General features: G+C 49.3%; 1 protein-coding gene across 3 annotated transcripts in view; it reads left to right on the forward strand.

Annotated features, from left to right (window-relative positions):
* EPB41L1 (erythrocyte membrane protein band 4.1 like 1) overlaps window positions 1-21,806 on the forward strand; it is a 101,231-nt gene that overhangs the window by 42,319 nt on the left and 37,106 nt on the right. For all 3 annotated transcript variants that reach the window (XM_054724389.1, XM_054724388.1, XM_054724387.1), the window contains exons 2-9: window positions 6,301-6,497; window positions 7,442-7,606; window positions 9,512-9,616; window positions 10,163-10,205; window positions 14,861-14,936; window positions 17,286-17,504; window positions 20,264-20,351; window positions 20,902-21,054. In XM_054724389.1, coding sequence (XP_054580364.1) covers window positions 6,315-6,497; window positions 7,442-7,606; window positions 9,512-9,616; window positions 10,163-10,205; window positions 14,861-14,936; window positions 17,286-17,504; window positions 20,264-20,351; window positions 20,902-21,054 — 1,032 coding nt within the window. In that variant the 5' untranslated portion in view covers window positions 6,301-6,314. The remainder of the gene's footprint in view (window positions 1-6,300; window positions 6,498-7,441; window positions 7,607-9,511; window positions 9,617-10,162; window positions 10,206-14,860; window positions 14,937-17,285; window positions 17,505-20,263; window positions 20,352-20,901; window positions 21,055-21,806) is intronic.

The raw sequence follows: 21,806 nt of genomic DNA on the forward strand, positions 1-21,806 counted from the left end.
ATTTCAAAGTGCTTTTCTTCTCTGTAACCTCCTTTATCTGCATGGCCCTTCCCTGCAGTGGGAGGACAGGGGCTCTCATCCCTGTCTGACAGATGAGGAAACATGCTCAGAAAGGGGAAGTGACTGGCCCAAGGCCTCTCAGATGGGAAGTGGCAGAACTGAAACAAAACTTCCCTTTCAATCCTGGGAGTTTTTCCATAGCCAGCCTCACCCCTGGCAGAAATTAGTACAGGACAGAAACCCCTCTGCAGCTGCTGAAATGCCATGTAGTGAGGTGGACTCGGGAGTCAGAGAGACTTGGCTCAGCCTCATGACCTTGGGCAAATTGGTCCGCCTCTCTGGGCCTGGGTGTCCTCATCAGGAAAGGAAGGATGATAATATCAGGAGTTTGGATGGAAAAGTCAGGTGCTTAAGAGCTGATACATCATCAGGACAGGCTGGCTGGCTGGTACCCAGAAAGACTCCCAAGGTGAATGCAGCCCCCATCTTTGGTCCTCAGTTGAGAAGACTTAAAACTTGTCTTGTTGGTATTCCATCCACCCATTCCCCCTGTGTTTGCCATTTGTCCATCTACCCATCCATCTGACACTAGACCCCTGGGTTTACATTCTGGCTCTGCCATTCACTAGCTGTAGATCTTGGGCAAGTTACTTAACTGCTCAGTTTCTTCTTTTGTAAAATGGAGATAATGAGAGCATCTAGTATAGGTTCTTATAAAAATTAAATGAGTAATTGATGTAAAGTGCTTAGATCAGTGCCTGGCAAATAGCAAACTATAGATATGTTAGCTTTGTTGTTGTTGTTTATCGAAAACAGCACTAAGCCCCGGAGGTAATGGTGAATGAGATTAATAAAGTTTTGTCTTTATGGAGTTTATATTCCAGAGGAGGAATAGAAACAAATAAGTAAACCAATCAATAAATATAAGTTTTGTTTGTAATAGTTACCATGGGGAAAAAAAATCCAGCATGCTTGCTAAATGGGGACAGAGTTTCTGCTTGGGGTGATGAAAAATTTTGGAAATAGATAGTGGTGATTATATTGTACAACATTGTGAATGTAATTAAAACCCGCGTTATACTTAAAAATGGTTAAAGTGGCAAAAAGAACAAAAAACAAAAACAAAATGTCAGCAAGCTGTAACCAAAAAAACTAGGGGGAGGGATCCACTTTAGACAGAGTGGTCAAGGGGTACATAGACAGAGATCTGAAGGGTAAGAGCTGCCATGGCCAAGATATAGGGGACAAACCCACTGTCTGTACCATTTAAGGGCAAAACCCCACAGCAGAGGCAAGCTTGGTGTGGTTGAGGAGCAGATGGAAAGCCAGTATGGCAGGCTCCCAGTGATGGTATGGGCAGCAGTGGAAACTGATGCAGGGGCCATATGTAGCCTTGATAAAGCGTTTGTGTTTTCCTTTGATGGGAAGTCATTGGAGGTTTTAAAGAGGGCATCCAATTGGAGTTTTGAAAAGGTCCTTGTGGCTCCTCTGTGGAGAATAAACCCTAGGAAGGCCCAGTGGCCACAGGAAGTCCATGGGGGAGGCTGGGGAAGCCATGCAGGATGAGTTAGAGTAGCTTGCACCTGAGCAGTGGCTGTGGGAATAAAGAAAAAGAACAAATCCAAGTTCTTGGACTCAGGGATGCTGACTCATGCTAACCCAGGTTGGAGGGCCTGATGTATAAATCTGTCGATTCATTTTAATGAGTGCCACAACAGCAGGCCAAGTGGATCTTGCCTCGGCTGGGCCACCCAGATGGAAAGCCACAGTGTGGGAAGGCTGCTTAGTGCCCCTGGAGGAGGAGCCAGCAGGTGGTTGCAATGTTGAAGAGCATTAGATGCTAACAGCCTGCAAGGCTGGCCCCAGACCCTGACAGCCAGCAAGGCTGGCCCCAGACCCACCAAGTGAGCATCCTGGGCCTCACCGGGCTCCACTCCTCCAGACAGGGCTGGTGTAGGCACCGTCAGCATTTACTTCTCTGGCTGACTCCCCTCCCCGCTTTGCTAATCCCATGCATATTGGATTTCATATTTAGGGTCATCAGTCAGGCCTTGCTGGCCTCTGTCTCTTAGAACGCCTTTCTGCATCCATTCTGGGTGGACACTTCTGAACTCCTGGTTCTCAGACCACTCCCTACTGTGGCTTCCCATTACTGCTTGTAATTATAGACCATCTCAGGGTCGTTTTATTGGGTGCAAACCGTGCTAAGCGCTCTCTCGGTGTTATTTTCCTGAATCTCCATCACCACCCTGAGAGGGAAGGAGGCATATCTCTGACTTTTAGACAAAGCCACCTAGACTCAGAGAAGTGAAGTCACTTGCTTACTTTGGGTCTAGGTCTGGCCCTGCCCTCTGCCCCGTGAAGGGTCACTGAGATGACTGTGAAGTCCCTGACCCTGGCCTGGCCTGGCCTGAAGCAGCATGTAGTGATGGGAGCCTTTCCCCTCCCAGTAGCCAGACGTCTGACTCCTGCAAGGCCGCCTGCACCACCCCCAGCTCCTTCACTTCTCCCGACTCCACCTGTTCCTCCTGCCAGGCTGTTTGAAGCTCACATTTATAGGCTTCTTGTTCTGAGGAGTCAGGATGTCAAGGCCACCTGTCTGTTTCCTGCACAGCACTACCTGTTCCCATCTCTGGGCATTTGCTCACATGGCGATTCAGCCAAAACGCCCTCCCTGCCATCTCCTGTCTACATTCTCCCTTTTCTCAAAACCCGACTCCGCCTCACCCTCCATTCCCTACCCTATAAGCCCTTCTTTGAGAACTCTAGGCCATGTCCCCTATCACCAAATCTCCAGAATCTTCTGGGGGCTGAAACATACACTAGCAAATCTAAGTCACATGCCTGGTGTTTAACCGTTGCCTAGGTGAGCATCCTCCTCCCATGGAGCAGTGAGCGCCGTAGGAACCAGCACATGCTTCCCTGGGGTCCCCTGTGGTGCCCGGCCAGCCTGGCTGCCAGTGGGCTCCATCAGCCTGTGCTGGCCTGGGCCTGTGTAGAACTGTGCCCACGTGACTGGCTGTAGCAGAAGCCACAGCCAGGTTCTTGGCTCGTTTTCCATGGCCTGGTGAGAGAACCATGCCATTATCCCTGGACTTGTAAAATGAAGAAGGATCTTATCATAGGTTTTATTTTTAATTTTAATATTATTATTTTTTAAATTAGTAAATTCTTTTTAAAGTTTGAGCAGACTTTATGTCCTTCTCATTTTGTCATACCAAGCCATGTGCTTTGAAAAAATTTATTTTTTAACCTCTAATGCTTTTATTTTATTTTTAAGACTTTTAATTATTTTCTTAAAATATGTTTTTCTTGATTTCAGAGAGAGGAAGGGAGAGGGAAAGAGAGATAGAAACATCAATAATGAGAGAGAATCATTGATTGGCTGCCTCCTGCATGCCCCGTACTGGGGATCAAGTTCACAACCCCTGTATGTCCCCTGACTGGGAATCCAACCATGACCTCCTGGTTCATAGGTCGATGCTCAACCATTTAGCCACACTGGCTAGGCAGCCTTTAATGCTTTTAAATCAAGAAATCTCCAAGTATAGTAGAGAAATTGAGAACTCTGTTAAGCAGAAAGAAGAGAAAATAATCATCTGTACTCTCTAAAAACAACCAAAGTTAACACTTTGCTGATTTTTCTGTATCTGTGTATAAATATTAATCAAAATAGGGTCCATCTGTGCAAACTGTTATGTATCATGCTCTTTCATTCAGATATTCTCCGTCATCTTTTCAAACTCTCTAAGTGGATGAGCCATCGTTTATCTAACCAGCCCTTGGCCACAGTGCTCATGGGTGGCTTATGCCACCTCCTTGGACCTGAGTGTTTTCTCCTTCGAGGAGCTTCTGTTGAGGTTTGCTTGAAGCAGTGAGGGTTGGGGAATCAGGAGGCTGGGTGGGGAGGAGATTGGGTGGGAGGGTTAGGGAAAACCTGTCTGAGGAAATGACTGTCACTCAAGTCTCTTTAGCTCTCTGGGAATCATCTGTAAAAGAGAGGAGATGGAATGATCTTGAATGACTTCCAGTGCCCCTCCTCTGTGGTTCTGCCAGCACCAGGTCTTCACTGCCAGCAGGCTCTGCCAAAGACCCGGACAGCGGAAGACTGGGGTATTTATTTAAGATTGCTCTCCCGGCCAGGGAAGGTTCAGAGAGTGTGGGCTGAAGCAGAGGGGAGGAGCTGATGCGCCAGGGCCACTGGGCTGCCTGGGCCCGTGAGGGTCATGTGGATTCTGCTCCTTCCAGCAAAAACATACAAATTAGTCTGTGGGTCCTTTTGTGTGTGTGTTTAAAGCAAACTTAAGTAGGCATTTATGTTGAGGGTTCTTCCCTCTAGGCCTTATCTAGCATAATGGCCGACATCCTCCAGCGCAGGCTGAGATGCCGAGCCAGGTGGGCAGGTCTGTTTGGGCGGTGAGCTCCCCGGAGCAGCTCTTGTTGCTTTGTGTCCTGCAGAGTCAGCACTTGGTGTCACCCAAGCGACAGAGAGCCTTTATTTTACTACGGCTTTAAGTGATCCTGTAAAGCCCCGGGTAATGATGTAAGTGGGAAGCATCTCGGGGCGAGGATGAGGCATTGTGGACCCAGGCCTTCTCTTCCTCCTCATCTTCCACTTTATTAGCAGCATCAGTAACAACAAACCCTCTCATTTTATGCTCCGAGCTCCAGCTTACAAAGCTTTTTACTCATTACCCATTCGTTGGGGTTTGAGGATGTTTGTGATCTGTCCGGGGCCCCAGAGCTCCCGTGTGGCCTAGTGGGGCGCTCAGGGGTCCTGCCTTTCTGTCCAGTGCCCTTTGGTTTGGGCCGGGCTGGTGCCCCACAGGAATGCAAGGAGAGAAACTGTAAAGCAAAAAGCAAGTGTGGGGCAGGGGTATGTGCCCCTGGAGGTAGCTGTGATGTTGAAGGGTAGATCCAGTGTCTGTCTGTCTGCCTCCCTGCTCATCAGGGGCCTCTCAAAGTGGATGGGGTCAGGGAGGAACCCTAGGGTGGATCCAGCACCTGTCTGCCTATCTGTCCATCAGAGGCATCCCCTGGTAGATGGGGTCAGGGAGGGATTTGCCAAGTCTAAGTCTTGCTCTTTCTCATTTATATCCTGGCACAGAGTTGGCACTAGGTGTCACATAAGTGTCAGGTGTATTTGGAGGAAGGCTGTACATCAGGGATGAGGGTTCCTGCCCATATCTCTGTTCCCTGGTTTTAGTTCCAAACTTTTCTTTGAGAATCCACTGTTGGGGTCAGAATAGGTACTTCCTCAAAACACCCAACTTGTGAGTTTTAAAAAAAAGTATATTTAAAATTATTAACCTCTCTTAACAGTTTGCTGATTGATCTTTCCGATCTTTTACTACAAGTACACAAACGCAGTGATGTGTTGTTGAGGTTGTTGTTTTGTTTTTTAAATATAAAGTGGGATCATGCCGTTCTCTCTCCTTTTCTGTCCTTGCAGTGTGCTTATTTCACAGAATACCTGGGCAATAGGTCCTTGATTCTCTAAAATCTCATTTCTTGCTCCAAGAAGAAAAGGATAAGAATAGCTAATTTATATATAATTTATATAATAGATAGTTTCTCTAAGTCCCTTGCTTTTTGGATGAGTCCTAGAGAGGTAAACTGAATGCTCCATTTGTGGCCAACCTGGGCCCGAATCCAGTTTTTCTGACTCTTACATGGGCAGGGCTGTGCGTTTGTTAAGAATGCCTTTCTGTCTGACCCTTTGGATCCATCCTGACAACATCCCTGTGAAGTCAACGGGGCAGGAATTATTGACAAGGCTTGGGGCATGAAGAGCCTTGCCCACAGTCAGTGCTGGGAGGGTCTGGAGCCTAGGGCTCTTTTGATTGAGTTCAGTTTATCCAGCCTTTAGTGAGGGGTTACTGTGTGCCAGTAGCTTAGTGGGGTGCTCAGCCTGCTGTTGTTGGACAGACAGCCTAGCTGAGGTCCTGCCTTATGATCTGGGCAGAGTGGGGCTCCCTAGAGAGACTCACATAGTCCCTAGGAAGGGTCCACATTCCAGACCTGGGACAAGATATTAGAGTCCCTGAGGAGCTATTTGTACCCAAGGTTGGGAGGGAGGAGTCTGTGACCTCGGTTGTCCCCACCAACCCCTCACTTCTCATGACTCTCTCCCCATCCCTACTTCCTGTCCCTCCCTCCTTTTCTCCCTCTCTCTGTGGCTCTTTATCCATTTGTCTCCATCTGTCTCTCTCTGCGTGTGGTTCCTGCCCCTCTTGCTCTGTTCTGTCACACTATCGCTGCCCCTTTTCCCGTCACATGTTCTTCTTCATGCCATTGCAGGCGTGCTGGTCACCATGACAACAGAGACAGGCCCCGATTCTGAGGTGAAGAAGGCTCAGGAAGAGGCCCCACAGCAGCCTGGGGCCGCCGCCGCTGCTGCTGTGACCACCCCAGTGACCCCTGCAGGCCACGGCCACCCGGAGGCCAACTCCAATGAAAAGCAACCGCCCCAGCAGGACACTCGGCCTGCTGAACAGGTGTGTGCCCGAGAGCATGGGCATCCCTCTTCCTGCCCAGCCTGTCCTCTGGGGCAAGTTCTTAGGAAGGAGGGGAGGAGGAAATGAAGATTTATTACTGACCAGTTACATGCTGAGCACAGTGTCGTTTTTATATTTAATTCTCCCATACCTAAGAGAGTCGCTATTAATTTCCCCATTTTACACTTGGGGAGATTGAGGCTCAGCAGGATAAGGTGAGTTGCTAAAGTCACATTGCTATAAAGTGACAGATGTGGAAGTTGAATCTAGATCTGATGTCAAAAACACATGTTCTTTCAACCTCATTTCCTACCCCCTGAGCCTGTCCATTCTAGCTTCGCCAGCCCAGGGTGGCCCCAAATTTATCACCCTGAAGCTACAAGGGACTCAAGGAATCACCTAGTCATTGACTCTATTCCTTCCTTAAATCACGATAGGCCCAGACAGGGCAGGGACTTGGCCAAGGTCATTGAGGGTGTCAGTGGTAGACTTAGGACAAGAGGGCAGGGCTCAGACCTCCGTTCCCTCCCTTAAATTAGTCCACAAGTCCCAAAACCTCAGGCTAGACCCAGTGACAGACCAAGAAGGAGGAGACCAGATAGATATTCTTATATCTCATGTACTCTTCTGGGGAGACAGGACAGCTCTGGCCACCGGGGGTGGTTTTGTGGGATGCTCCCGCCGACAGAGGCTGCCCCAGCAGCAGGAGCCTGCAGGAAAGCAGTGGACCCCCTCACCTGAGTCATCCTGTTCCACATGGAAGCTCTGGCTCTCCTCCTGCACTACCTACCACAGACTCTGGTCACTCCAGGGAACTTAGATGGCAGTGGCTCTCATTTTGGGGTCCATCATAGCCCCAGCTGCCTCCTTGTTGCATCTCATTTGGGTGAAAGGCTGTGATTTCAAGCTCGCTGACCAAACTCTTCTCCTGGTTGGACCTACAGAGCCTAGACATGGAGGAGAAGGACAACGGGGAGGCTGATGGCCTGTCAGAGAGGACCACGCCCAGCAAGGCCCAGAAATCGCCCCAGAAGATTGCCAAGAAATACAAGAGTGCTATCTGCCGAGTCACTCTGCTCGATGCCTCTGAGTATGAGTGTGAGGTGGAGGTAGGGACCACCCAGTGCCACATGCCCCGTCCGCAGCCAGCTGGCCTCAGAGCAGAGCAGGCTTCTGTGTGCACTCAGCCTGGGCCAAGACAGAGGGCATCCATTCGTCATGGAGTCCTGGACTGACTCGAGTGTCCCAGAGAGATGACCTGGCCAGCCCTTTGTACAGATGGTGGCATCCAGGCCTGGAGAGGCCTGTTTTGATGGCAAATAGAATTAGACGAGGCACCAGGCTGGCACCAGGAAAAGGTTTCTCAGGGTGGCTGTTCCTTGGCAAGGAGCCACCATCCAAGGGCTGATCTGCAGCCCAGTCTCTTCAGTGTGACCCAGCAGACACTGTTCCAACTAGAATCATTTTTATTGGGTGGAGAGAGGGGTCCTGCCTTGTGAAACCCCCCTGCCCAGGATACTACCTCTAGGACAAACGGGTCACTTGAGGGTTCCATGGTAAGGGTGTCCCCCAGGCACAGGGAGGTGGCCCGTTGGAAAGACACACTCCCCCAGGCCGTGCAGAAACCCTGTGGCATGGTCCTGTCCCACACTGGGTGGCAGGGCAGACACCTCCTCTCTGGAGTCAGTCCTTCTGGCCTCACAGTTAGCGTCTCTCTTTTCCTATATAGGCTCAGAATCCTGCCTGAATTCCGAACTGTCACTCGCCCGCCCCCTTAGAGATTCTTCCCTAGCCTAGGCACCATTCCTGGCCCTCTGCATGCGTATGGAGAGTCCAGAGGGTGGCCTAACTGCTGAGAGTTACAGGAGCCACCTTCCTTTCTCCCCCCTGCCCTGATCCTAAGGGACATGACTGACTTCTGAGACCTGGGAGGCTGGGTCCCTCTTTTTTTTTTGCAGGGTAGGGTTTTTGTTTTATTTTTTAAAATATTTATTTCTTCTCTAGAAGGGTTTTAGAGTAAACATCTGGCCTACTTCTGGGCAAAATGAAGGGATATCTTCTACCTCTTCTCTCTTACCCACCCTGGCCCCAAGAGGCAGTTCATCCTGCCCTAGACAAGTGTAGAGTTTGGCTGAGGCCAGTCCACACTCTCTGAAGCACTCCTCCAGGCTCAGGAATCTCATGGCTTCCCGAAGCTGCTGTCCATAGTCAGGCCTGGTCTCAGCCCCTATGACCTAGCCAGACCTTGCAGGGCCTCACCCTCTCTCTGGAGGTCCCTGCCTCTCTGAATAGTAACTGCTTCTCACTCCCCCTGCCCTGTAATCCCTTTATTGGTGCTCATCCTCACCCTGTGGGTTTAGGGTACCTAGCCAGGTTCTGGGATTTGTCCTTGTGCATCCTCAGGCCCAGATGGTGTTCAGAGAGGTACCAAGCCTGGTTGTGTGGGGGTGGGATAGAAAGGTGGCTCTATCAGGCTGCTTCTAGCTGAGGCTGATTTAGGCCCCATGAGCCCCTATAAAACCTCACTTGCTGCCCGGGTAGGATTTCACTCAGACTTAGTGTAAGGGGAAGGCCTGGGGAGGGTGAGTCACACTGTGACCCTGAGTCCTGGGCTCTCCCCTAACCCACTGTCCATGTCCCTCATATTTCAGGTGGCTCTTCTCTCCTTCTCACACCCAAAGCTTAGACTCTTCGTTTCCTGTTCCTTGGGTCCAAGTTAGCCTCTTTCTCTTAATCCCTTTAAGGAAGGAGAAATCTGCCTCCCCCCCCCCCCCCCCGACTCCCAACTCCCTCCCCACCCCCTGAGCAGGTCTAAGGTCTGGGAAGGCTTGGAAGAAGGCACTGATGACCTGGGCGTTAGGTTCAGAGCCAGGTGGGTGGCAGGAGTGCTAACCTCTCTCCAGATGCGGGAAGGCTCTTGGGGGTTTGCTCGTTGTTCTGGTGGAGTCAGAGGCACCCCCCTGCCCCACCTGGAGGTGATTCTGGCCTCACAGCAGCTTTGCTCTCTGCTTCAGAAACATGGCCGGGGCCAGGTGCTGTTTGACCTGGTCTGTGAGCACCTCAACCTCCTGGAGAAGGACTACTTTGGCCTGACCTTCTGTGATGCTGACAGCCAGAAGGTACCTGGGCTGGGGAGCAGGGCTGGCAGGGGAGGCCTGCTGTGGGGGAGACTTCTTCCCTACGGCCCCCATAGTCCTGGTGGTTCCATCCCTATAATCCCCTGGGTTCCATCAGATCTTCACTAGGCACTTTCTGTTCTCTGTGTCCACTCCATCCCCCAGTCCTTTCTTGGGGACCTGAATGCCACGCCAGATGGGTATCTGGAGAACCAGCCATGGCTTCCTGGGGGAACTGAGGCACTTCCCCCACTCTAGGGAGGCTCCTAGTTTCCTCCTTCCACCAGTCTCACCGCAGCTGTATTACCTGTTCACTGTGCTGCCTCAGGGCAATGCCACCCCAGAGCCCTGAGTCCCAAGCTCTGTGGTGAATCCAGGCCTTATTCCCTTACTCCCAGTCCCAAGGAAAAGGGCCCAGAAAGCTCAGCCAGGGAAGGGTGCTCCCGCCAGGGTCTGTCGGGGGAGCTATTGCAGGATGTTGCTCTCTCCTGGGCCTATCGGGGTCCTCTTCTTTATCTTCCCTCTAAAGAACTCTATCTTCTCTTGCAGAACTGGCTGGACCCCTCCAAGGAAATCAAGAAGCAGATCCGGAGTGAGTGGCCGGCTGTGGTTGGGAATGCGGTGGAAGGGCGGGCAGGGGCTCCAGGCAGCGGGGGCCTCAGTTGTGCTGCTCTGTCCTACTTTGGGAAGTGTATTCAGATTCTTGAGTTCATCTCCACGTGGAAGATCTTGGGGAAGGCAGGGCATGGTTTTATAGATGAGGAGCCTGAGGCCTGGATAAGAGAAATGCCTGTGCAGCGATTTTCAATCCTTTTCATCCCATGGCACACATAAACTAATTACTAAAATTCTGTGGCACACCAAAAAATATATATTTTGCTGATCTGAAAAAAAAAATAGGTATAATTTTTGTTAGTTTTTTTTACCCCCCCCCCCCCATTAATTTTTAGAGAGAGAGGAGAGAGAGGGAGCGAGAGAGAAACATCAATCGGCTGTCTCCTGCACACCCTCTGCCAGGGATCAAGCCCGCAACCCCTGTATGTGCCCTGTGGGATTTGATCCAGCAACCTTTAGGTGCACAGGATGATGTGCAACCAATTGAGCCATACCAGCCAGATCTCAGTTTGGTTAAATAGGTATAATTTTGATTCATTCACACCAGGTGACTATTCTTGTATTGGCTGTTGTCATTTTTTAAAAAAAATCCTCACACAAAGATATGTTTATTGATTTGAGAGAGAGAGAGAGAGAGAGAGAGAGAGATCAGTTGCCTCCCGTACATACCCTGACCAGGGATTGAACCTGAAACCTAGGTGTGTACCCTGATCTGGAATCGAACCTGCAACCTTTTGGTGTACGGGACAACGCTCCAACCAACTAAGCCACTCAGCAGGCTGCTGTTGTCATTTTTTAATTTACAATCTAAGGGAAAAGAGGTCAGTGCCCATGACTAAATAGTTAGTTATTGCATGTTTTAAAATTTTCTGTGGCACACAGTGTGCCTACTGTGGCATACCAGTTGAAAATTACTGTTCTAGTCCGGCTGTGGTGGCTCAGTGGTTGAGTGTCGAACTACAAACCAAGAGGTCATGGTTCGATTCCCGCTCAGGGCACATGCCCGGATTGCGGGCTTGATCCCCGATCGTGCAGGAGGCAGCCGATATTCTCTCTCATCATTAATGTTGCTGTCTCTCTCCCTCTCCCTTCCTCACTGAAATCAATAAAGATATATTTTTAAAAAAAGAAAAAGAAAATCTCTGGTCTAGAGTCACACAGTAGGTTAGCAGAGGGATCACACATGCCCTCGGGATATCAGCACTAGAAGGGACTTGCAGAGTCACCTAGGACCAGGGGGCAAATAATGACCTGAAAACAGCCCCCCTCCTCTTCAGGGCTGGTGAAGGCTTCAGTGATCAGTGACCCCTGACTCAGCTCAGAATCCTTGCCCACACAGCACTCATGGCCACTGCCAACTGACAGGAGTTAATATGTCAGAAGAAGTCTAGGCCCTTCCCTGATCTTGGCCATCTCCTGTACTTAACAATGGGTGACTAAGGCCCAGAGAGAGGCAGTTATTTGCTCAAGGTCACAGAGCAAGGTACTGGCTGAGCCAGGTCTTGAGCCCTGGCCTCCCAACACCATTCTGCACTCTTTTCAAGGTCTGGGGCAAAGAGATACGAGCAGGCTGACAACCTGTGCTTTCTGTTGGGAGGGGTGGGGCTCCAATGGCAGAAGGAGGAGGTAGGTGGCCTCAGAGAGGGGCCATGCAGTAGGCAGAGACCGAGAGCCTAGACAACCCTCCCCCTTGCTTGGACTCTCTGGTCCCTGGGCTAGAAAGCTCTAGCGGAGCCTGTTGCTATGACAGCGGGCAGCTGGGCCCAGGGATGCCAGCTGACTCTGTGGGAGGGGGCTTGAGGAATTCTTCCTGTAAGCTTCTGTCAGTTGTAGACAAAGAGAGAGGCACACAGACAGAGCATGCTCCTCTGGAGCCGGGTCCTAGGCCTGGGCTCAGGCTGTCCCCAGGAGCCCCAGCCTGGCTGGGCGGTCTGACTCTCCTGCCTGAAAGAATCAGAGCACGTACAGCGAGCAGGATGTGAGAAGGACCCAAAGCTTGGAGAAGAGAAGCGCTGGCCTTTGTGGAGTCTCAGCTCCCTCCCCCGGGCAGGAGTCAGTGCCCTCGTGTCATCGGTGTCATCGGGCAGTGCTGCCTCCTGTATAAAGCCACCGTCTCTGCCCTACCCGTGTAACTTCCACCCATTCATTCTAGTTCCGTGTTCTGGGACCCCAGGGAGCAATTTTTTACCCCCTTTCTTTAAGAAAGCCCTCTTCACCCAGCCTTCTGAAGGTGGCACAAGTCCTTGTCTTGGGTATATTTCCTCTCAAATCTCTGCGCCCATCACCGAGGGCACTGGGGGCAACTCCCCCAGCCCTCTGGGCTCCTGCTTCCTCTTGGCAAGCAGATTAATGATTCCTACCTCACATGGTGGAGGTGACAGTTAAAAAACATATGTGTGGACAGTACCTGCCACCTAGCAGGGGCTTCTCTGAGGCATTGTGGTGTGGTACTTAAAAGGAGAGAGAATGAGGCTAGACTGCTTGGATTTGATTTCTGACTCCATCACTACTTCTTGTATTGTTTTATGTCTCAGTTTCCTCATCTGTAAAGTGGGAATGATAATAGTATGTACCTTTAGGGTTGTTGTGAGGATTAGATGAGTTATTAGGTACACAACACCTTAAATGGTACCTGCACAAGTAGCGTCCAGTATGTATGTGTTAGTTATTATTATCATTATTATTTCTGAGACTGGGATTATTTCCCCTTAAGGCTTCTTTCTTCCTTTATTTTTTTTAAAAAAATATTTTTATTGATTTTTAGAGAGAGAGAGAAAAGGAGAGGGAGAGAGAGAGAGAGAGAAACATCAGTGAGAGAGAGAGAAACATCGATTGGCTGCTTCCTGCACTGGGGATTGAGTCTGCAACCTGGGCAATGTGCCTTGAACAGGAATTGTACTGACAACCTTTCCGTGCCTGGGATGATGCCCGTCCAATTGAGCCTCTCTGGCCAGGGCTCCCCTTGAGTATTCTTTTTCCAAGGAGTCAGCTGTGGTCAGGAGCCTGGATTCTGAGGTCAGGTGACCCAAGGTTAGACCCCTGTTTTCTTTTTTTAAAAACATTTTTATTGATTTTTAGAGAGAGAGAGATAGAAACATCGATGAGAGAAAAACATCAATATTGATTGGCTGCTTCCTGCGTGCCCCCTGCTGGGGATCAAACCCGCAACCCGGGCATGTGCCCTGACCGGGAATCGAACCTGTGACATGAGTCAACGCTCAACCACTGAGCCACACCAGCCGGGCTAGACCTCTTTTTCCTACTGCTGACCAGCTGAGTGACCCTGGGAGAGTTACTTAACCTCTCAAAATCTTTAGTGTATGTGCTGCCGAAGCGAGCACACCTCTCAAAATCTTCATCTATAGGAAGGAAAGTCAACCTCAGGATCATTATGAAGATTAAACCCCTATACATGCCTGTTAACATGTAGCAAACCAAGTGACCAGAGCTTAGTAAGTGTTGGAGACATGACAGCTAGATGGTGAAGATGGTGATGATGAGGATGGTAGTGACAGCATGGCCTCCAGCCGTCATGACTGCTGCCCTGTCCTGGATGGACCTCACTTTCTCACTTTGTCAGGGGCCTTTGTAGAGCATGGAGCCCCAAATGTCACAGGGGTGGTCTAACCATTGTTCTGGATTGTAGCCTTTCATCAACACCTCCTCTCTGTTCCTTTCCCCGTCCCCTCTCCCTCCTGCCCCCGCCCCTCCACCACCAACCTCTCTTCCTTTCTTATGTGGTCGTCCCTTCCATTGGCTTACTGAGCTAGTTTCCAGCTAAAACCTCAGCCTTTATTTCTGTCTGCCTTCTATAGATGTACCATTAATTTTTCATATCTAAATGCGGAGGTTAACGTTTATCCCTGTGAAATGACCTTTGTTACTTTTAGCCCATCATATTTGCCTTTTAGGTCTTGTTTATAATCCATTTCTGTCATTTGAGATAGAGTTAAAGTGAGATAGGGCAGAGTTTTCCAGTGTGTTTCAGGGAACATTAATCTGCCTTATGAAAAATGGATACAGCAGGTCAGATAAGTTTTGGGAAGTCTTGAATGCTTGTCTCCTCTAGAGAGGTACCATTTATAATGGCAGAGTGAGGGCTCTGAGAAGTCTAAAGTTAGAAAATCTGTTTAATGTGGTGCTTTTAGACTTCTTTTCTTCCCATTAACGTCCTGTCAACTAGACTTTCCTGAAAAGGAAGGGGCACGAGCTCTGGAGCCAGGTGGGCCTGGTCTGAAACCCAGCATCGTCCTTCCTCGCTGGGTGACCTTGGGCTGACAACTTTACTACCCGAGCCTCAGTGTCCTCATTTGCAAAATGGGGACAATCATCGGACTTACTCATAGGGTTGTTGCAAGATATAATGAAGCAATGTTTGTAAAATAATTAATGGGGTGCACAACTGGTGTTCTTTCTTTCTGCCTTTCTTCCCACTGCTAGTTAACAATAAGTCTCTTAACATGGGCCTCAGTCTTCTCATCTGTCAAGTGGGAACAGTGTTCCAGATTCTCTGATTAGATTGTCCTGAGATTATACATATGAGAAGACTTTGAAAATTCCTGATAGGATGGTTTGTCTGGGCCACTCACTGGGTAATGGTGCCTCTCTGATCTCTGCCCCATCTTCTTTCAGGCAGCCCCTGGAATTTTGCCTTCACAGTCAAGTTCTACCCCCCTGACCCTGCCCAGCTGACAGAAGATATCACAAGGTGAGGGCTGTGGAGGGAGGTGGCAGTCGTGCTGGCCGTGGGAGACGCAGGGTGGTATGTGATGGCAGTTGCAACCTCAGATGCCTATCTAGGCCAGGCAGACACCATCATAAAGGAAGATGACTCAATGCAAGAGAAAGGGATGCAAACATAATGGTCAATGGCAGGTGACCCTTCCCTTCAGAGGGAGAGGAGTCACAGGGAGCCGCAGGGACCAATGTGAATCCAAGAGGACAGACGCCATCTAAGACCGTTGCTGTTGAGCTTGGGCAATCATGGCCTTATGAGAATTGGGCCCTATTTGAGAGTAAAAACATCACAATTTTTAAACGTTGGAAACGAATTCAAATGTTTTTTTTAAAACGTGGTGTGGGACATCTTTGGGTAGGACCAGCCAAACACATTGAAGATCTGATGTGCTGGGTGGACCACCAGCTTTCGACCTTGGTGATACAGAGGGAGTAGATGCAGATGCCTTCCCACGCGGGAGTTTTGTCCTGTGTGCTGTTCTGTGCACATGTCAGGCATGTGGGGGTCAAATGAAGCATGTGACAACCCCCATGGAGGCAGCCTGGGCTGCAGGGGTGCACATGGATTGCATGTGTAGTCTCATTGTGGCTGGAAGATTGAAAGGGGTGCAAAGCATCTTTCAAGATGAGAACAGTGAGAGGCCTTCCCCTGTATCTAAGCTTCTTCCAAGAGATAGTCTCATCCACGTGCTGGACCCTACAGACCCACTGACAATCAGATGTGGGCTGGAGTTTTTCCTACAGCAGGGAAGGGCTATAGAATCAGCCCCTCCCTCCCATTGGGTCCTTCTTTCATAATGTTGGCTGCCTGTTTGCCAGGCAATGGGCCAAGGTCAAGATGCTGACTTTGGCCTTGAGAGATAAGACAGTTGTCCCTGGAATAGATCTGGCCCGAGGCCTTGGGCTCATTAGCCCTAAGGTCCGGCTTGGGGCCAAGATTTAGCACCAGTGTCTGAACTCCATTCCCAGGAGGGCTGAGAGCTTTAGACCAGGTCAGCCCCCGATCCCCTGGTCTCGCCCACGGATGCCTCTCCTCTTTGTGCCAGTCCCCACCCGGGCATCAGGCTTCCAGTGACCCTCAGGAGGGAATTAGCCTTGTCCAGCTTGGATGATCCCAGGAAATGGGGTGATTTAGTAAAAAAATATTCAGTCCCAAAATAAACTGGTCAAAGTGACAAATGGATTGAAATGAAATATTGATCAGAGTGCTTGGCAGTGATTTCTGAAATCTTAGACTTGACCAGAACGCCCATCTGTCCACACTTGCTGCCTGTGATGTGTGAGCTGCTGCTGGTTCTGAGCCTCTGCCTTGGCCCTGAGCACACACTGAGGCTGCACGTGCTTCCTGCCAGAGCTCCAGCTCAGACTGCGAAATAACATCATGAGCAGTAAAAATTATTTTAAGTAAAAGCCACCTAAAAGAAAACAGGCAATTGAAAAAATGGTGAAACATAGCAAAGTGGGCAAGTAGGCATTGCTGGTGGAGACTGGACCAAAACATTCTTTTTAATGCACAATAACTGAAAAAGCAATAAAAAATGGCTCTAAAAATTGTAAAAGCATCCAAGTGTGCATAAAAATTATTAAAAATCATGGCCCAGTGGTTGGAAATGTTTCTTTTAAACCAATTTATTTTTAGACCATTCACTTAGCGCTAGAGGCAAAATAAAAAGTGTTGAGAAAACATTGGCAAATGGGTCTGCCCGGGCTGTGGACGCGCTGTGCAGGAGTTAAAATGGATGAGGTCAAGTCCCATGTGCCGACCTGGGAAGGGCTGTAAGGCAAATTGTAGAATCAGATGTAGCATTTGATACTACGTACATGTTCACAACACTCATGAATAAAACCACTTGCCCTTCTATACGTCTATGGAGGAAAAAAGTCAAGAACAGAACAGATAACAGGGGTGACCTCTGGTAGAGGGGGGGGGGTTCTGAAAATGGACATCAAGAGGAAGTTTAGAGTCACCTCTGTATTTTTCCACAATAAAAATACATTAACTGTATAAACAAAAAATGCATTACATTTTCAGAAAGTGATCAAAGTAGTCCCATTGAGCTTGAAAATGAATTAGAAATTGAAAATGCTCTCCCAGTAGGAAAAATCCTTCAAATTTAGACGTGAACAAAAATGCTTAAAATATGAAATGGCACAAAACCATCTCATCGGACACACCCAAGATATCAACACGTGAAATGCTAGTGTCGAGGATCATTCCTTTCCTACTGAGCTGAGGGATGCTGAGGTTGGTTCTGATGGATCAGTGGGCATCTCGGGAGGGAGAGGCACCGTGCCCATGCCCACTCTCCCCTATCTCCAGATATTACCTGTGCCTGCAGCTGCGGGCAGACATCATCACAGGCCGGCTGCCCTGCTCCTTCGTCACGCATGCCCTGCTGGGCTCCTACGCCGTGCAGGCTGAGCTGGGCGACTATGATGCCGAGGAGCATGTGGGCAACTACGTCAGTGAGCTCCGCTTCGCCCCTAACCAGACCCGAGAGCTGGAGGAGAGGATCATGGAGCTGCACAAGACATACAGGTGAGAGGGCCTACGCCCAGGGCCTTACCTGGCTCCTAGAACCTTCCCTGCTACACCCCCAGATGCAGTGCTGTAAGTACTCTACCTGACTCTGCTGCTAATTTGAGGTGCAAATCTGAGGGCAAATCATCTCATCAAATGAGAATGATAGTAACGAGCTGCGTAACCTTAAATGACCTCTTGGGACCACCAATTCTAAGCTCCTGTATAAGTGTGATGACTCCCCGTCCTTGTTTCTGAGAATCAGTTTCTTTATCTGTCAACTGGAGATAATGGTAACTATTATGTGTCCCTGAGTAAGTGTCCTGATGTCTTCATCATGGCATGAAGTTCAAAAGCTTGCACTCTAAAGCCGGACGGCCCGGGTTCACCGGCTGGCTCTGCCACTTTCAAACAAAGGGATCTCAGCCTTGTCATTTTACTTCCCTCTTTAATTTCCTCCTCCGTTCAGTGTGGGCGCCAATTAAACCTGCCTTGGAGGGCTGCTGGGAGGACTAATGGCACATCGTAAAGACCCACCATATGCTCTCTGTGATTTGAGGGCTTGAATAGTTGTGCAGAGGAAAGCACTTGGTGCAGAAGTTAGATGATTAGCTAGATGTGTGGGTGTGGGCTGGCTATTTAACCTATCAACCTCATTCTTCACCTGTATTTGTACAGACCTAGATCATCAGCGTTTCTCAACTATTGGTCTTTGGAGTAGGAGAATTCATTCTGGAAGATGTTGGACATCCCTGGGCCCCAGCTATTAAACGCTCTTATCAACCCCTCAGTCATTGTACAACCCAAATGTTCCTTTCCATTTCCAAATGCCCACTATGAGGGTGGTACCATCCCCTGGGAGGAACCCCTGAAAATGAATGGTCTCTAGGGTCCTGTCAAGTTGGAAGGCTTTGGGCTCCAGGTCAGGACTGTTATGGGAACCCGGTGTGGCAGACAATGTGAAAGTGCATTACAAACTGTGCAGTGCTGTGCCTGTGGGGGTGGGTATGGTGATGTTTTCTCTTTGCTAATAAGGATGGAGGGAGTGAGGAGGGTTGTGTCCTGGGGCTGCATCAGGAGAGGAGGTCCAGGGCCAGACGTGGAGGGATCATGTATGTGGGGAAGAAAACCTGCTGGGGTGTGGTGGAATGCAGATGTGGCAGATGTGTCTTTCTGAGACTTGCACACAACTCTGATTGGTTAGCAATGGCTGTTGTTGTATTGTGGTGCGTAGGATACTGAAACCATATGGCAGGTTAGCAGTGTCTGCCTGGCTCGGGAATAGGGAGTGATGGCCTGCCTACCATCTCTTTGTCATTCCTGTTGTAGGTATTGGGATGTGTTAGGGATCTGCAAGAGTCAGAATACAGGCATACCTTGTTTCACAGATACTGAGTTTTTTATAAATTGAAGGTAAGACCCTCCACCAGCAAAAAGATTACCAGTTGCTAAAGGCTCAGACAATATTTTTTTTAGCAATACAGTATTTTAAAATTAAGCTATGTCCATTTTTTATACACAATACTATTGCACATTTAATAGATAGACTACAGTATAGTGTAAACATACTGGGAACCCAACAAGTTTGCGTGGCTTGCTTTCCTGTGATACTGGTTTCATTCTGGTGGCCTGCAAGTGAACCTGCAATATCTTCAAGGTCTGTCTGTGATCGAGAGAAAGAAGTTTAGATCGATATGGGCTGGGAAAATGCTGATGGCCATCCCTTTACAGCTCTTTCGACTGAGAGCACATTGGCATCTGCTGTCCAGGTATTCCACACAGTACCTCACCGAGGCGGACCGAGCAGAGGAAACAGGCGCAGAGGATGTGAGACAGATGTAAACGTAATGGTTAGGAACACAGACTCTGGACCCACATTGTCTGGATTCAGATCCTGACTTTGCTACTTAGTAGCTGTGTGTCCTTAGGCAAGTTATTCAACCTCTCTGTGCCACAGCTTCCTCATCTGTAAAATGGGAAAAATGATAATACCTATGTATAGAATTATTTTGAGGATTCAGTAACTTCAGACATGCAAAATGCTTGGAACAGTAACCGCACGCAGTCCTCAATAAAGGTTAGCTGTGACTGAGTGTAAAATGTATGGTTTCCTGGCGGTCAAAGCAAAGAAGGAACTTGTATAACTTCTTTTCAGAAAGGAGAAAGGGCACCTGTTCCTCAGGGGAGGTTAAGTGGTTTCTGATATAATGTTCTAGGATAAATATATATTTTTTTTAATTTAATGAATATTTACTATATATTTAGCATTGTGAAAGATACTATGAGATGTCAGGAAGGCATAATACATGGCTCCTACTCACTAAATGTTATAATCAGGGCTCATAATCAGGCCTTTTTGACTCCAAATCCTGTATATAAGATAAATACCTTATGGGGGCAGTGATTCCCGAGTCCCTGGGTGATTATAATGGACAGGCTTCCACGGTGGCTTCACGGTCATGGAGAAGCAGGACTTGTGGCTCACACTTCACGCAGTGGCAGAATGAGACAAAAATCCTGACTCCCGGCCCAGCCCTTGAATGCTTCCTGGAGGAAACAAGATTGGACCTGAGCTTTCGCAGGAGATGGGGGTTGAGGGGACTGAAGAGGGGCCTGGGGTGCACCATCCTGCACTGAGAGCCGAGGGGAGGTCTAGCCACACACCCACTCCAGAACATTTGCCTTCCTAGAATCACAGGTCTGACTGTGGCCACCTCAGGCAGCAGGACTCAGGCGGGCCTTTCCCATGGCACCTGTGATCCCTTTCTTTCCATTAGGGGCATGACCCCAGGAGAAGCAGAAATCCACTTCCTGGAGAACGCCAAGAAGCTTTCCATGTACGGAGTAGACCTGCACCATGCCAAGGTACCGTTGGGTCCCAGCGCCCCCTAGCCTCTGGGGGTCCCCCCATTGAACTATGATGTTCTTCTGGAGGGCTTGGTGTGCCAGACCCTGCATTCCTGCCGACCTGAAGCCTCAAAGTTTCATAACCCTTTATTCTCCCACGACCCTTATCATTTTCTCCTTATATTATATTTATTTTTGAACCTGTTTGTGCCACCACTAGATTGGGAGCATTGTGAGGGAAATACAGGGCCTTAATTTATTTCTGTATCCCTAGCGTGTAGCCCATGGCCTGGCACCAAATATGTACCATTAAGTGTTTGCTGGATGAATAAGTGATTAACCAAGAAAATAATAGAACAAGTGAGTGGGTGGATAAATGACAAAATGAAGGAGTGAATGGTTGAGTGACTGTGTGAGGGATGGTCAGGGGACGCCAGCACGGAGCCTCCAAGTGCACCTGCTCCTTGGGCTCATTTGTAAGTAGAGCTCAGGAGGGACTTGGGGTCGGGGGCAGGCTGCCCCAGGAGTGGGCGCCAGGCCTGCTGTTCCATGGCCCCTTCTCGCGCAGGACTCTGAGGGCATTGACATTATGTTAGGAGTCTGTGCCAATGGCCTGCTCATCTACCGGGACCGACTGAGGATCAACCGCTTCGCTTGGCCCAAGATTCTCAAGATCTCCTACAAGAGGAGTAACTTCTACATCAAGATCCGGCCTGGGGAGGTGAGCCTGCTTGGGAATCCCTCCTCCTCACCGAATTGACTAGAATGGAGAGGATCTGGTAGCTGGGCCTGGATTTTTCCTACTCAGGATACCTGGATGGCGGTGCTGGGGTGCTGGGTATGGAGAGATCCATCTTCTGCTGGGGCTCTTTTCAGACACTTCACACCTTAGGTATGTCCTGCACACACACACACACACACACACACACACACACACACACAGGAGCACATGCACAAGCACACATGTAAAGGTAATCACATATATTCGGTATACATGTCCATGTCCCTGTATTTGCAAGTACATACACATACTAAGGTACATATAGACACACAACCACACACATGCAAACATGTATTCATCCAGCCTCCACAGCTCACCCTAGAATAAATGCGAACCCATTTGCTTCTTGCCTCCCCACTGCACCAGCTACCAGCAGCCATCATCTCTCATCTTCGTCTCCACCACATCCTTCTCGTTCCCCTGCCCCCACCCTCACTCCAGGCCGTTTTCTTCATAGCCGCTAAAGAGCGCTTGGAAGCCCCTTCCATCATAGCATGTGAAGCTCACCCTTATTCCCAGTCCTTGCTTAAATGTTTCAAGAGCTTTCTTTTTAGCTTTCGGCCTAAAGCCCACACTCTGTCTGTGGCCACCTGCCTCTCCCACATTGCCCCATGCCCACTGCACTCCGGCCCCTTTGGCCTTCTCTGAAATCCTCGAATAAGCAAGCTCTTCCCGCCACGAGCCCTTTGCTT

Source organism: Eptesicus fuscus, chromosome 12, assembly GCF_027574615.1.
Source record: "Eptesicus fuscus isolate TK198812 chromosome 12, DD_ASM_mEF_20220401, whole genome shotgun sequence".
Lineage (NCBI taxonomy): Eukaryota > Metazoa > Chordata > Mammalia > Chiroptera > Vespertilionidae > Eptesicus > Eptesicus fuscus.